The sequence below is a fragment of the Theropithecus gelada genome, chromosome 15, assembly GCF_003255815.1.
Source record: "Theropithecus gelada isolate Dixy chromosome 15, Tgel_1.0, whole genome shotgun sequence".
Taxonomy (NCBI): domain Eukaryota; kingdom Metazoa; phylum Chordata; class Mammalia; order Primates; family Cercopithecidae; genus Theropithecus; species Theropithecus gelada.
The window spans coordinates 2,436,405-2,451,124 of NC_037683.1; the positions used below are offsets into that span (position 1 = coordinate 2,436,405).

The 14,720-nt window shown below is 46.2% G+C and overlaps 1 protein-coding gene across 3 annotated transcripts in view; it reads left to right on the plus strand.

The window, feature by feature from the left end:
• Positions 1–14,720, plus strand: part of CAMSAP1 (calmodulin regulated spectrin associated protein 1) — a 97,347-nt gene that overhangs the window by 66,992 nt on the left and 15,635 nt on the right. For all 3 annotated transcript variants that reach the window (XM_025359975.1, XM_025359976.1, XM_025359977.1), the window contains 3 exons: positions 10,965–11,142; positions 13,677–13,768; positions 14,506–14,590. In XM_025359975.1, coding sequence (XP_025215760.1) covers positions 10,965–11,142; positions 13,677–13,768; positions 14,506–14,590 — 355 coding nt within the window. The remainder of the gene's footprint in view (positions 1–10,964; positions 11,143–13,676; positions 13,769–14,505; positions 14,591–14,720) is intronic.

Below are 14,720 nucleotides of genomic sequence, written 5' to 3' on the forward strand. Positions count from 1 at the left end.
AGTGATGTTTAAGTCTGCTGAGGCGGCACCCATAGCCGCCTCTTCCCCCAGGTGCTCTGTCCCAGGGAGATGGGAGTTTTATGTATAAGCCCCTGACTGGGGCTGCTGCCTTTCTTTCAGAGATGCCCTGCTCAGAGAGGAGGAATCTAGAGAGACAGTCTGGCTATAGCGGCTTTGCCGAGATGTGGAGGGCTCCATCCAGTTAGAACTTCCTGGAGGCTTTGTTTACACTGTGGGGGAAAAACCACCTACTCAATCCTCAGTAATGGTGGACGTCCCTCCTCCCACCAAGCTCGAGCACCCCGGGTAGACTTCAGACTGCTGTGCTGGCAGTGAGAATTTCAAGCCAGTGGATCTTAGCTTGCTGGGCTCTGTGGGGGTGGGATCCACTGAGCTAGACCACTTGGCTCCCTGGCTTCAGCCCCCTTTCCAGGGGAGTGAACAGTTCTGCCTCGCTGACTTTCCAGGTGCCACTGGGGTATGAAAAAAACTCCTGCAGCTAGCTCGGTGTCTGCCCGAATGGCCGCCCAGTTTTGTGCTGGAAACCCACGGCCCTGGTAGTGTAGGCACCTGAGGGAATCTCCTGGTCTGCGGGTTGCGAAGACTGTGGGAAAAGCATAGTATTTGGACCAGAATGCACCGTTCCTCACGGCTTCCCTTGGCTGGAGGAGGGAGTTCCCCGACCCACTGTGCTTCCTGGGTGAAGTGATTCCCCACCCTGCTTCGGCTTTGCCCTCGGTGGGCTGCACCTACTGTCTAATCAGCCCCAGTGAAATGAGCCGGGTACCTCAGCTGGAAATGGAGAAATCACTCGTCTTCTGTGTTGGTCTCGTTGGGAGCTGCAGATTGAGCTGTTTGATCTTGCCAGCCACCTTCCTCCTGCCTTTCTTCACCTTTTTCATGATAGTGTCCAGCTTAAGAAGGAAGTCTTGTTTTTCCTGCTGCTTACAGAGCAGTTTCACTCGTTCTGCCTTGTGGGAAAGGCCTCGTCCCATCGGACCCCATCGTGAGTCGTGGCTGGAGCCCTGTTCTTCCTGCGGGGCTCCTCTTCTTGCCTGCTGGTCCTTAGGAATGAGGAGTCAGGAATGCTAGGAAGCAGCTGTAGCTCCAGTTCACTCTGGGATGAGACATAGCCGGGGAGGGGGCGTCTAGTAGTCCTGGGCCTGCTCTGTACCTCCGAGGCTGGGGAGTGTCTCTGGTCTGATACAGTATTACGTGGGGCCCTGTGCAGTGGGTCCTACCGCCAGCTGTTGGGTAGTGGTGCCTGCTGAAGCCCTATGGCCAGGAGAAACCAACACTCAGATGCAGAATGCAGGTCTGCTCTTGGAAAAGTGAATTGCTGGCCCTTCCAGGCTGCAAGGGGTCTATTGTAGTTACCTTGCTGTCAAGTGATTGGCTGGTCTTCTCAAGGACGGTGCCATATTAGGAGTCAGCACTGGTCTTGGCAGGTGGTAGTCTGTGCTCTTAGTCTCCATACCTGCCTACCTCTAGCTGTTTCATGTGTGCGCCTGTTGTCCTGGCCTGAGAGTGGCTGATGGCAGAGTTTGTCTGCATTCCCAGTTGACCCACTGTTAACCGTACCCAGGCTTTCCCCTTTTCCATCTGTGGTCGTCAGGGGCCCTTGTGTGGCTGTAGAGAGGAGTTTGGTGGGCTGCTGGTGCCCTGGTGGCGGCTCGTGCAGGCTCGGTCCCAAGGCACAACCCCATCTTACTGGTGCACTCGGCCTTATGCCCTGGAGTGAGTGGCAGAACCCAGCTTGTGATGGGCAGTTCTGAACACACTGCCAGCAGGCGTGCAGTGCCCTGTGCACATCAGGGGCTGTTGTTAATGTCATGTGATTCTCTGTGGCTCTAGAGTCCCAGAATCTTGCGTCGTGCTCTCCCACCTGACTTGCCAGAGACTCCTGTGGCGTGTTCTCCCTTCCCTGATACCTGTAAGGCCGTGGGGTGTGATGTCCTCTCCCTTTCCCAGTGCACACTCATCTGTGAACGTAGCTGGTGGTCCCTCTGGGAATGACTGGGGAACCATTGCCATGCATGCTCACCTGAGTGTTGCTGGTCCCAGAGACGGCATTGTTGGGAGGAAATACAGACACAAACAGTCTCACAGCTATTCATATGCATGTGGCGGGCACAGAAGCAGTGAATTGCTGAATAACTAGAAATAGGGACTCATACACCCTGCATCAGCAGGGAGAGGCAGGGAGAGAAGCAGCTTGTATGGGAAGGACAAATCAGTTTCCTCAGGAAAGGCAGATAGGTTCGTAGGGTAGCACAACTGAAGGGAGCCGAACCGAGTAGAAAGTGTGTGGCGATGTGTGTCTGCAGAACGGGTAGAAAGTGTGTGATGATGTGTGTCTGCAGAACGGCTATAAAGTGTGTGATGATGTGTGTCTGCAGAACGGCTATAAAGTGTGCGGTGACATGTCTCTGCAGAATGGGTAGAAACTGCGTGGTGACGTGTGTCTGTAGAACAGGGGAGAAGGTACGTGGTGACGTGTGGCTACAGAATGGTAGAAAGTGTGTGATGACGTGTGTCTGTGGAACGGGCAGAAAGTGCTTGATGTGTGTCTATAGAATGTGTGTCTGTAGAATGGGTAGAAGGTGCGGGTTGATGTGTGGCTGTAGAACGGGTAGAAAGTGCATGTTGATGTGTGTCTGTAGAACGGGGTAGAAAGTGCGTGATGATGTGTGTCTGTAGAACCAGTAGAAAGTGTGTGGTGATGTGTGTCTGTAGAACAGGGTAGACGGTACATGGTGACGTGTGTCTGTAGAACAGGGTAGAAGGTACATGGTGACGTGTGTCTGTAGAACAGGGTAGAAGGTATGTGGCGATGTGGCTGTGGAATGGGTAAAGGTACGTGGTGACGTGTGTCTCTGTAGAACAGGGTAGAAGGTACGTGGCAATGTGTGGCTGCGGAATGGGTAAAGGGACGTGGTGACGTGTGTCTGTAGATGCACATGGGCTTCTCTGGGTGCTTTTGGGCAGGAAGTCTGCCCCAGAGGGGATTTTGGCACCTCTCCTTCCGAAGTTTCTGCCCCTGGTTAAATAAGAGAAGCTCTGAAAAAGCTGTTTTTTGAGTCTGTTGGATAGCAAATGTCAAAATAATTTTTTTATTTTTCTTTTTTAGACAGGGTCTTGCTTTGTCACCCAGGCTGGAGAGAAGTGGCATGATCTCAGCTCTCTGCAACCTCCACCTCCTGGGTTCAAGTGATTCTCCTGCCTCAGCCTGCTGAGTAGCTGGGATTACAGGTGTACACCACCACGCCTGGCTAATTTTTGCATTTTGTAGTAGAGACAGGGTTTCGCCATGTTGGCCAGGCTGGCTAGAACTCCTGACCTCAGGTGATATGCCCACCCTGGCCTCCCAAAGTGCTGGGATTACAGGCGTGAGCCACCGCGCCCGGCCATCAAAATAATTTTTATGCCACTAGGGTGTAATTTGGATCCGTCCAGCATGGCATACTGAATTCCAGTGGGGGTGCAGCGGCCCTTAGCATCCAGTCATCCTTTCTTGGTTTCTTCTCATGGGATAAGCACACCAGTGCCCTTGTTGGCTCTGCATTTTGTGCCTAGTGAAACAGTTCTCAATTCTGTGACTCTGCTGACCAGGCCCCATGGCTGCCCCTTCAGCCTTGCCATTCACCATAGTCACTGCGGCCACCTGGTTTCTGATACCTCCGTGAAGCCTCTCACTTTGGAACTCTGTCTCCCTCTTGCCACGGTGATTGCTTCCCCACCAATCCAATCGTTGCTTCAGACAGCCCTGGTGTACTGAAAGGGGCGACCACAGGGCTGCCTGGTGCTGCTGTGGGTACCTTTCTGACGGGCACGCTCCCCATGCTTCTGCTGTGTGTGTGTGTGTTGGGAGGTGCGGGGGGTCCTGGCCCCTCCTCTGCTGTCCCGTGGCAGTTACGGTACTTCTCCCTTACTTGGTAAGGGCCATCATCACTCCGTTCCTGCCAAATCCTGTGCTCAGGGGTCCTCCCAAATGGACACATTCTTCCTCAACCCGCTCCCTTGACAGAGGCCCTGAGTCCAGCACCTCTCAGCCTCCCCTGGCTGCTGAAACTGGCTGGCTACACCCTGCAACTCCACAGGGTGGGTGGGTATGTGGCCCTTTTCTCCCAGGCAAGGGCTTTGTTGGATATCACCCTGGTTATAGGCCTGGTGACCGGGAGGGGAGATGGGAACAGGTCCTATTGAAGATTAAAAGTGTATATATTTAAGGTGTACAGCATGATGTTTTGATACACGTATACATAGTGAACTGGTTACCACAGTCAAGCTAGTTAACGTCCATCTCCTCACATAGTTACCTTTGTATGTGGTGAGACCACTTACAATCTCTCAGCAGATTTCAAGTATACAACACAGTATTGCTAACTATATTCCCATGCTGCCTTACTCACCTTAAAAATGGAAACCTGGTACCCTTTGACCATCATCTCCTTATTCCCCTCACCCTCCAGCCCCTGGCAAACACTTCTCTGCTTAAGTTCTACTTTTTAGATTCCACATACACTTGTGATCAAGCAGTATTTTTCTTTCTGTGTCTGGCTTATTTACTGTACATAGTATCTTCCAGGTCCATTTGTGTTGTCTCAAATGACAAGACTTCCTTCTTTTTTGAGGTTGAGTAATATTCCATTGTATGTCTCTGTATAGCACAATTTCTTTATTCATCTGTTGACAAACGGATTGATTATGTATCTGGGCAATCATGAGTCGTGCTGCAGTAAACATGGGAGTGCGGATAACTCTTAGCGACATTGATTTCATTTCCTGGATATATACCCAGAAGAGGGATTGCTGGATCATATGGTAATTCTATTTTCAGTTTTTTGAGTAACCTCCATATGTTTTTCAGAATGGCTATGCCAATTTGTGTTCCCACCAACAGTATACAAAGGTTCACTTTTTCTCCACATTCTCCTCAATACTCATCTCCTGTCTTTTTGATAATAGCCATCCTGACAGGCGTGAGTGATGCCTTATTGTGGTTTTGATTTGCATTCCTTGATGGTTGGTCATGTTGAGCAGCTCTTCACATACCTATCGGCCACCTGTATGTCTTCTTTGGAAAAAATGCCTATTTAAGACCTTAGCCTGTTTTTTATTTGGGTTATTTGTATTTTTGCTGTTGAGTTGAGTTACTTATGTATTTTGGATGCTAACCCCTTATCAGCCATACTGTTTGTAAATAGTTTCTCAGTCTGTGGGCTGCCATTTCGTTTTGTTTGTTTCCTTTGCTTTGCAGAACCTTTTTCATTTGGTGTCGTTCCTGTGGTTTATTTTTGTTTTCATTAGTTGTGCTGTTGGTGTGATAATCAAATAATTGCCAAGGCTACTGTCAAGGAGCTTGTTTCTCTAGAGTTTTACAGTTTGAGGTCTTAATTAAATTAATTACTCTTAGTTTAAGTCTTCAGTCCATTTTGAGTTGATTTTTGTATATGGTGTGAAATAAAGGTCCAGTTTCATTCTTCTACATCTGGTTATCCAGTTTTCCCAACAACATTTATTGAAGGTACTACTGTCCTTTCCCCATGGTGTATTTTTGGCACCTTTGTCAAAGATTAGTTAACCATATATCTCAATTCTGTTTCTTTGGCTTGTGTCTGTTTTTATGCCAGTATGATACTGTTTTACTATAGCTTCGTAGTATAATTTGAAATCAGGAAGTGTGATGTTTTTACCTTTGTTGTTCTTTCTCAAGATTACTGTGGCTATTTTGGGTCTTTTGTGGTTCCATACAGATTTTAGGTTTGTTTTTCTGTTTTGGTGGAAAATGCCATTGGGATTTTGATAGGGATTGCAGTGAATTTGTAGATCATTTTTGGTAGTATGGACATTTTGACAATATCACTTCAATCCATGAATATGGGATATCCTTATACTAATTTTGTTGTCTTCAGTTTCTTTCATCAGTGTTTTATTGTTTTCAGTGTAGAGATCTTTTAGTCATTGGTTATATTGATTCCTAAGTATTTATTCTTTTTGATACTATTAAAAATTGGATTGTTTTCTTGATTTCTTTTTTAGATAGTCAATTGTTAGTGTATAGAAATGCTACATTTTTTTTTTAATGTTGATTTTGTATCCTGCAACTTGACTGAATTTGTTGATTAGCTCTAACACTTATTTTATGGAGCCTTTAGAGTTTTCTGTGTATAGGACCTTGGATCTGCAGTGAAACAATTTTATTTCTTCCTTTCCAATTTGGATTTCCTTTTTTCTTTCTTATTTATTTATTTATTTTGACTAATTTATCTGACTAGAATTCCCAGTACTGTGTTGGACAGAAGAGGTAAGAGTGGGCATGCTTGTCTTGTTCCAGATCTTAGAGGAAAACCTTTCAGTTTTCCCCCATTTATTATGGTACTGACTGTGGGCTTTTCATAAGTGGTTTTTATTGTGAGGAGGTAAGCTCCTTCTCTAACCGTTTCGTGTAGAGTTGTTTCTTTTAAATCATGAGTAGATGTTGAACTTCGTCAGATGCTTTTTCTGCATACCATTGAGATGATCTTGTGGTTTTTATCTGTAATTCTGTTGGTGTGTTCTGCGTTGATTTGCCTGTGTTGAGCCAACCTGGCATTCCAGGGAAGAATTCCACTTAATCATGGTGTATCCTCTTTTTGATGTAATGTTGAATTTGGTTTGTTAGTATCTTATTGAGGATTTTTACATCTGTGCTAATCAGAGATATTGGCCTGTAGTTTTCTTTCCTTCTGGTGTCTGTGTCTGCCTTTGGTATCAGGGTGATGCTGTCTTCATAACATGAGTTTCAAAGCGTTTTCTCTTTTTTGGAAGGATTTAAGAAGAATTGGTAGAATTCCGTAGTGAAGCCATCTGGTCCTGGGCTTTTTCTTTGTTGGGAGGTTTGTGATTATTGCTTCAATCTATTTATTACTATCTGTTTGGGCTTTAGATCTTGCTCCGATCTCTTTGTTTATTACTATCTGTTTGGGCTTTAGATCTCCTTTGTTCAGTCTTCATAGATTGTATATTTCTAGAGAGTTATCCACTACTTCTGCATTATTCAGTTTGTTGGCATATAAGTGTTTGTAATAGGCCCTTGTGATCATTTTTATTTCTGAGGCATCTATTATAATATCTCCTTTTTTATTTCTGATTTTGAGTCTTCTTTTTCTTCATTAGTCGATTTTATCTTCACCAACCTAGTTTTGTTGATTTTTTTCTATTGTTTTTCTCTATTTGATCTGTTTCTGCTCTGGTCTTTATTATTTCCTTCCTTCTGCTGACTTTGAGCTTACTTTGTTCTTCCTTTCCTAGTCCTTGAGGTATGAAGTTAGGTTGTTATTTAAAGTCCTGCTTCTTTGTTAATGGAGGTGTTGATTGCTACAGAATTCCTTTTTTTAAACAATTAAAAAAAGAGAGATGGAATCTCACTATGTTGGCCAGATTTGTCTTGAACTCCTGGCCTCAAGCAGTCCTCTCACTTCAGCCTCCCGAAGTGCTGGGATTACAGGCATGAGCCACCGTGCCCGGCCAAGACAGCGTTTTCAACGTGTTGGCCAAGCTGGTCTTGAACTCCTGACCTCCAGTGATCTGCCCGCCTCAGCCTCCCAAAGTGCTGGGATTATAGGTGTGAGCCCCTGCGCCCGGCCTTCTTGCTGTAATTAATTTTAGGTTCATTCCGTTGTGGTTGGAAAAGATACGTGACATGATTTTGATCTTCTTAAATTTTTTATGACTGGTTTTATGACCTAACATGTGATCTGTGCTGGAGAACGGGCCACGTGTGCTTGAGAAAAATACGTCTTCTGCTGCCGTTGGGTGAAAAGTGTGTATGTCTCTGTGAGGTCGTTTAGTCTGGAGCGCTGTGTAAGCCTTCTGTTCTTTGTTTTTGTCACTGTTAAATTTCCTGTCTGGGTATTCCATCCATTATTTAAAGTGGGGTATTGAAGCCTTCTGCTATTACTGTATTTCTGTTTCTCCTTTGAGATCTGTCAGTATTGCTTTATATATTTGGGTCTGATGTGGGTACACAGATACTTACAGTTGTTACAGCTTTCTGTTGAATTGACCCTTTGTCATGACGTAATGACTTTTTTGTCTCGAGACAGTTTTTGACTTAAAGTCTGTTGTGTCTGAGATAAGTATAGCCATTCCTGCTTTCTTTGGGTTACCATTCTTACACATGGAATATCTTTTCATCCCGTCACTTTCAGCCTGTATGTGTTCTTCACTCAAAAGTGAGTTTCCTGTAGGCAGTATACTGTTGAATCATTTAGCTGCTCTCTATCTTTTGATTAGTGAGTTGAATCCGTTTTTATTCAAAGTAATTATTGATAGGAAAGGATTTCCTTTTTCCATTTTGTTAACTGTTTTGTCTATCTAACAGTTCTTTTGCATGTCTTTGTCTCTTGCTGTCTTCATTTGTGTTTTGTTGTTGTTTTTATGTTAATGGTCTTTGTTTTCCCTTCTCTTTTCCTTTTGTGTAACTTCCGTAGTCATTACCTGGGACTTACATAAAATACAGTTGTCTGTTTTATGATGGCAACTCACCTTCACTTATATGCTAGACCTCTCAGCTTTTACCTCCCCCTTCTACATAGTATGCAGTTAATGCCACCATTCACAGCTATTTATGTAATCGTTAACATAACTTGTTATTTATTTATTTATTTATGAATGACAGATTCTCACTGTCACCCAGGCTGGAATGCAGGGGCACAATCTCAGCTCACTGCAACCTCCGCCTCCAGGTTCAAGTGATTCTCCTGCCTCAGCCTCCTCAGTAGCTGGGACTACAGGTATCTGCCACCACGCCCGGCTAATTTTTGTATTTTCAGTAGACATAGGGTTTCACCATGTGGTCAGGCTGGTCTTGAACTCCCGAACTCAGGTGATCCACCTGCTTCAGCCTCCCAAAGTACTGGTGTTACAGGTGTGAGCCACCATGCCCGGCCAATTTATTGTTATTTTAAATATTTTTGTCTTTTACCTTTTTTTCTTCTTTAGGACAAGGTCTTACTCTGTTGCCCAGGCTGGACTGAAGTACAGTGGCTTGATCATTGCTCACTGTAACCTCAGACTCCTGGGCTCAAGCAATCCTCCCACCTCAGCCTCCCAAGTAGCTGGGACTACAGACTTGTGCCACCACGCCTAGCTACTTTTTTTTTTTTTTTTTTTTTTAGTAGAGATGAGGTCTTGCTGTCTTGCCCAGGCTAGTCTGGAACTCCTGAGCTCAAGTGCTCTTCCCACCTCAGCCTCCCAAAGTGTTGGGATTACAGGCATGGGCCACTGTGCCTGGCCTCTTTTAACTTTTATAATGGAATTAAAAGTGATGTATCTACCACTGTTAGGGTAATACAGTATTATGTTTGTGTCTGTGTATGTCCCTTGACCAGTAAGTTTCATATTTTTTATGCTTTTGTGTTGCTATTTAGTGTTCTCTTGATTCAGTATGAAGAATTCCTTTTAGTCATTCTTGGAAGGCAGGTGCAGTGGTGATGAACTCCCTCAACTTTTGTTTGTCTGGGAATGTTTTTTTTCCCGTGTTTCTGAAGTGTTGCTTCGCCAGATATAATGTTCTTGGAACATTATATCTGAACACCCATCTGAAAGGAAGGGTTTTTTTTCCCTTCCTTTCAGCATTTTGAATATATCATCCCATTTCTTTCTGGCCTGAAGGTTTCTGCTGAGAAATCTACTGATAGTCTAATGAGGTTCCCATGTATGTGATGAATCACTTTTCTCTTGCTGCTTTCAGAATTCTTTTTGTCTTTGACAATTTGATTATACGTGCCTCGGGGAGCACATGTCATCTTGAGAGAGATGCCTCTGTATCATCTAAATATGGGGCCAGCAGGGATGCTGGCCCTTAACAGGGAGGGGAGCCCTCTTCTGTAGGCTCAGAGAATTTTAGGTAATCTGAGAATCTGAGGTTCTACAGGCCTAGAAGTTTGTATGCCACGAGTCATAGTCTCTTTCCTTCCCATCTAGGGTCTCACCTTGGCCTTGCAGCCTTCTTGGGTTGGGGGTTTAGCTTCCCTGGCAGCCATTCATTTCTGGTCCCGGCCCCTGGCTGCCAGAGAGCACAGCTCAGTGCCCTTGGCTTTTGGTCACATTGCTGCCTCTCAGCCTTCTTTGTCTTTTCCCTAGAGCATCTGCAGAGCTCAGTGCAGCCGCCACCCCCTCGTCCTTACACTTCCTGCCTCCATGTTCACAACACATCACCTAGTGGGTGCCCTCCCACTGGTCCCCACCACTGGTCCCCACCATATGGCCCCACCTCTTGCCTTCTTGAGCTGCTCTTGGCACCACCTCCCATAGGTTAGTTCTCTGGGAAGCAGCCTTAGAGACAGAGTCACTGTTTGGGGCTGACCGTTTGGGAGAGAGGTGGGTGAGCAGGCATGGGCCAAGAAAGGGAATGGTGCCCAAGCCAGGCTCAGCACCTCACCTGACCCCCAGGGGCTGGGCTGAAGGGACCCGCCAGAGCAGCTGCCCACGTGCTGGGCCTAGATAAGTGCCCTTCAGACCCTGCCTCGGCCCCTTGCTGACTGGGTGGCTCTCTGGAGCTGAGCCCCAAGCCTTCTCCCAGGAGCCTGGGTGGTGGCGTCTTGTCTAGCACCAGGATTAGTGAAGGTGGCATGTGGTTTTGGAAGCAGCTCACCAGTGGAGTGGAGGACTTTTGTGCGGGTGCTAAACGATGACCAAGACAGAGCCCATCAGCTGGGCTTACGTTTCCTCTCAGTTCTTCTTCTTCTCATGTGTGTTGTGTCTTTTAATTTTAGTATTTATTTTTGTACAATATTTACAGTACTTATTATTGTAGAATGCATTTGTTAAACTTGAAACCAGTTTTTTGTTTGTTTTTTTTTTTTTGGCAGAAGTTTGGTTTCAAGAAAAGGTTGAGTTGGTGCTTATAAAAGCTGCAGGATTTTTCTGTGCTTTCAGTTAGTGTTGTAAGTAACGATGCAAAAACACTATTTCTGCAGCTAAAACAGTGTTACACCAGAAAAGCAGCCGGCCTCCTGTACCTATCTCCAATGCGACCAAACGCAGTTTCCTAGGCAGCCCTGCTGCAGGGACCTCGGCTGACCTGCAGCCCCCCGCGCAGCTGCCGGCGGACGGCTGTCACAGGCACTACCTGCACCCTGAAGAACCTGAATACCTGTAAGTCTGTCTGTCTGCTTTCAGAATCAGTTCACCATCTTGTGTCCCTATTTGTGTTACTTTAAAATATTAATTGAAGTTACCTTTTTTAACATAAGCAATCTGTAGTAGCTTATGAAAGGTTTTCTTTCTGCCACTGCCCTTCTGGCCACTCGGTCCCCTCTGCAGAGGCCGGGAATGATACTAGCAGGAAATTCCTTCAAGGATGTGTACCTAATTCTAACATTGTTTATGGAACAGGTGTTTTTCTCTTCTCTTTTCCACCATGTGTTACACTGTTTAAGAAATGATCTAAAGATTAGAAAGTTGAATTGACGGTTTAGATGTGCTGTTTATGGTCTGATAGACATAAAGAGTGAGATCCTCTTGCATTTCAAATATTGTGAAGTCTTCAAAGAAGAGTATTTGTTTGCTTCATTAACTTTGGGGAATAATTAATTTGATTCTAGTGAAAAAGTTTATAGAGCTGCTTAAAGGCTAAACAACTCTAGAAAAAGAGTTGTTTAAAAAGCGTTTTTTGGAAAATGAATTTTCATCACGAAGACCTAATTTGGATAACCATATCTGAGCTAGAGTGATTGTCCCAGAACTGGGGGAGGGGATGAAGGCACCTTCCCTTGGAGTAAGAGTGAGCTTTGTGTTTCATGTGGTAGGAGGGCCCACAGCTGATTCCAGCCTGGAGCCAGTTAGCACACCTAAAGTGGATAAACACTGTTAACATGTGGCGATTTCAGAGGAAAACACTATTTAAAAGTGATTTTAAATAATCACATAAAGGAATGGTTCAGTGGGACAGCATGGCATAGAACGAACTCATTTGTTTCAGGTTGTTTGAGGAGCTAAAACTGGCGACCGTGTTGAGGGTTGGGCTGCCGGGGCTGCCGGAGCCGGGAGGAAGGAGTTGAGAGGCCTTGTGATACAGGCAGTGAGGCGGGTGCACACCCAGGGGCGGGGCTTAGCTGAGGGAGGGGTTTGGATGTGTTCTGTGTTGGGGGGCTTTGAGACTGGTGTGTGTCCCCAGAGCTCAGAGCAGAGGTGGGGCGGTAACTCCGTGCCCGCGGGCACAGGCGAGGTCACTGAGTGAGGAGAATGCCTCGAGGCTGAGCCATCCCTCACATGGGCCAGCGCGGACACTTGGCATCCTTTCTCTGGTCTTTGCGTGTCTGTTGTTGAGCCCAGTGTGTGTGTGTGTGCGCGCGCGCACAAGAAGCTGGTGCCCGTGTACACACTGCTCTGTGACCTGCTGTTTGCACCCAGCAGCCTGTGGTGAGAATTTTCCCACTTGGTACATCCTCCTCTGCCACAGTTTCAACAGCTACCCAGTCTTTCACGTCACGGGTGTGCTGTGAGCGTCCACTGTCCCCACGGTATCCAGGCTGCAGGGTTTGCATTGTGGCCCTGACACAGGTCCCTGTGCCATTGATGCTCTGCCCAGCTTCCCCGGTCTCCCTGCCCTGAGCCCCTCTCTCCGCAGCCCTTTCGCTTATGTGCTCCTGCACACGTGCTCTCACTGTGTCTCTGTGGTGTCTGTGTCCTGACTCTGGTGTCCTCTGTCCGTCTTTGCCTCTTCGGGCCTAGGTGTGCTAACTCTGGTCCAGGGTGCTGAGCTGTCCCCTGCGATTTCCCCAGCCCGTCTGCACCTGGCAAATTATCCCTTTACCAAATTCTCCCCAAAGTGAAACAACCAAGATAGCTGCCCTGCAGTGTGAGCGTGCTTGTTTCTCGGGAGCTGGTGCCTGTGGGGTGGCAGGGGCTGCTGGGTGCCGGTCTCACGGGTGTTTCTCTGTCAGAACTGTGCGATCTGCACACGTGTGACCTCGGCCTTTCCTGCACGTGCCGTTCTTCCCGGGATTGAGGCCCTCACACCCGTGCCTCTGTGTGCACCTCTCATCCTTCTCACACCCGTGCCTCTGTGTGCACCTCTCATCGTTCTTTCCCTTAAGCTGTAATCCAAGGAGTGGTAAAGGTGTGAGTGATTTTAAGAGGTTTTTATAGATATTGCCATATTGTCCTCTAAAAATGTACATTTTTACCCTCCCACCAGCAGTGTGGGAATGTTCATGCTGCTGTCTGTGATGGGTTTAAGTTACTCATCAGTATCTTCACAGTTGTGGCTTAGTACAGTGGGCATCATCCTTGTGGTCTATTTTATCTCTGAAGTTCTCTCTCTCTCATTTTTTTATTGAGGCAGTAATGTGCATTTTTGAAAACTGTTGCTTGTCAAAGGATCACTTTTTCTTTTTACTTTCGTTTATCTCAAAAAATCACTCTAATTGCACGCTTGGGTTTTGCTTTTCCCGTGGAAGCTGGTTGTGTTGTAGACACATCGGAGGGTCGGTGTGCCCCTGTTCACGGTGTGTGCATGTCCATCCCAAGTTGGAAGTTCCTGGTACTCTTGGCTCATTTTTCCCAAACAGTCCGAGTTTCTCAAAACCTGGTGTGAATTCAGGATGGTCCTGTATACTCGTGCATTTGCTGTTGACCTTGAAGTGTGATAAAGGAGGGATTTTCCCTGTAATTCTTTTTCCATTTAGTGGGAAAGGAACTGCTGCCTTCAGCCCATCTCATCCTTTATTGCCACTGCGACAGAAACAGCAGAAATCCATACAGGGAGAGGACATCCCCGGTAAGAATGTTTCCTCCTCATCTTTTTTCCTTAATTTCTCGTGACTATAGATTAGTACAATCATATTTCTCAAAATTAACTCATTTTTTTCTGATGTATTTTTTTTTGTTTTGTTTTGAGATGGAGTCTTGCTCTGTAACCAGGCTCCCTGGTTCAAGCGATTCTCCTGCCTCAGGCTCCCATGTAGCTGGGATTACAAGCACTTGCCACCATGCCTAGCTAATTTTTGTATTTTTAGTAGAAACAGGGTTTCATCATGTCGGCCAGGATGGTCTCCATCTCCTAGCCTCGTGATCTGCCCACCTCGGCCTCCCAAAGTACTGGGATTACAGGTGTGAGCCACTGTGCCTGGCCAATGTAGTCATTTTAGTTAAGACTGTGGCCAGATAAATTTTAACTTGTGTTGATGTATCTCAGAATTTATAGTCTTGCTGTGAAACTATCGTTGAGAGCGATTACCTTCTGTGTAGTAGACACAGAGTAACTGCGACATAAGCAGGAGCTCACTCACGCTGAAGCTCTCACAGTTCTGGTTACTTCGTTGGGTCGGTCGCTGTTGAACCGTGTGTGACCATCAAAATGTGGGACAAGTGTGTGGTTTTGCCTCTCTGCTTTCCGTGAGGCCCTTCTAGTGTACTAACTTGCGAGGCATTTTTCTGGAGAAATGGTCATACTGAAAGAATTTCCAGTGATAGAAAATTGGTTACTCAGCACTGTCTGTTTCCTCTGAACTGCAGATCAGCGACATCGATCGAATTCTTTGACCCGAGTTGATGGTCAGCCTCGAGGAGCAGCAATAGCATGGCCAGAAAAAAAAACCAGGTGAGTCTCTGTTTCAGCGATGTTTCTGTTTGGAATTTCTTTATACTAAACAGCAGTTCTTAAGATGTCGCCCCAACCCCCTGAGGATCACCGAGACCCTTTTAGGAAGTCTCTGTGATCAGAATTATTT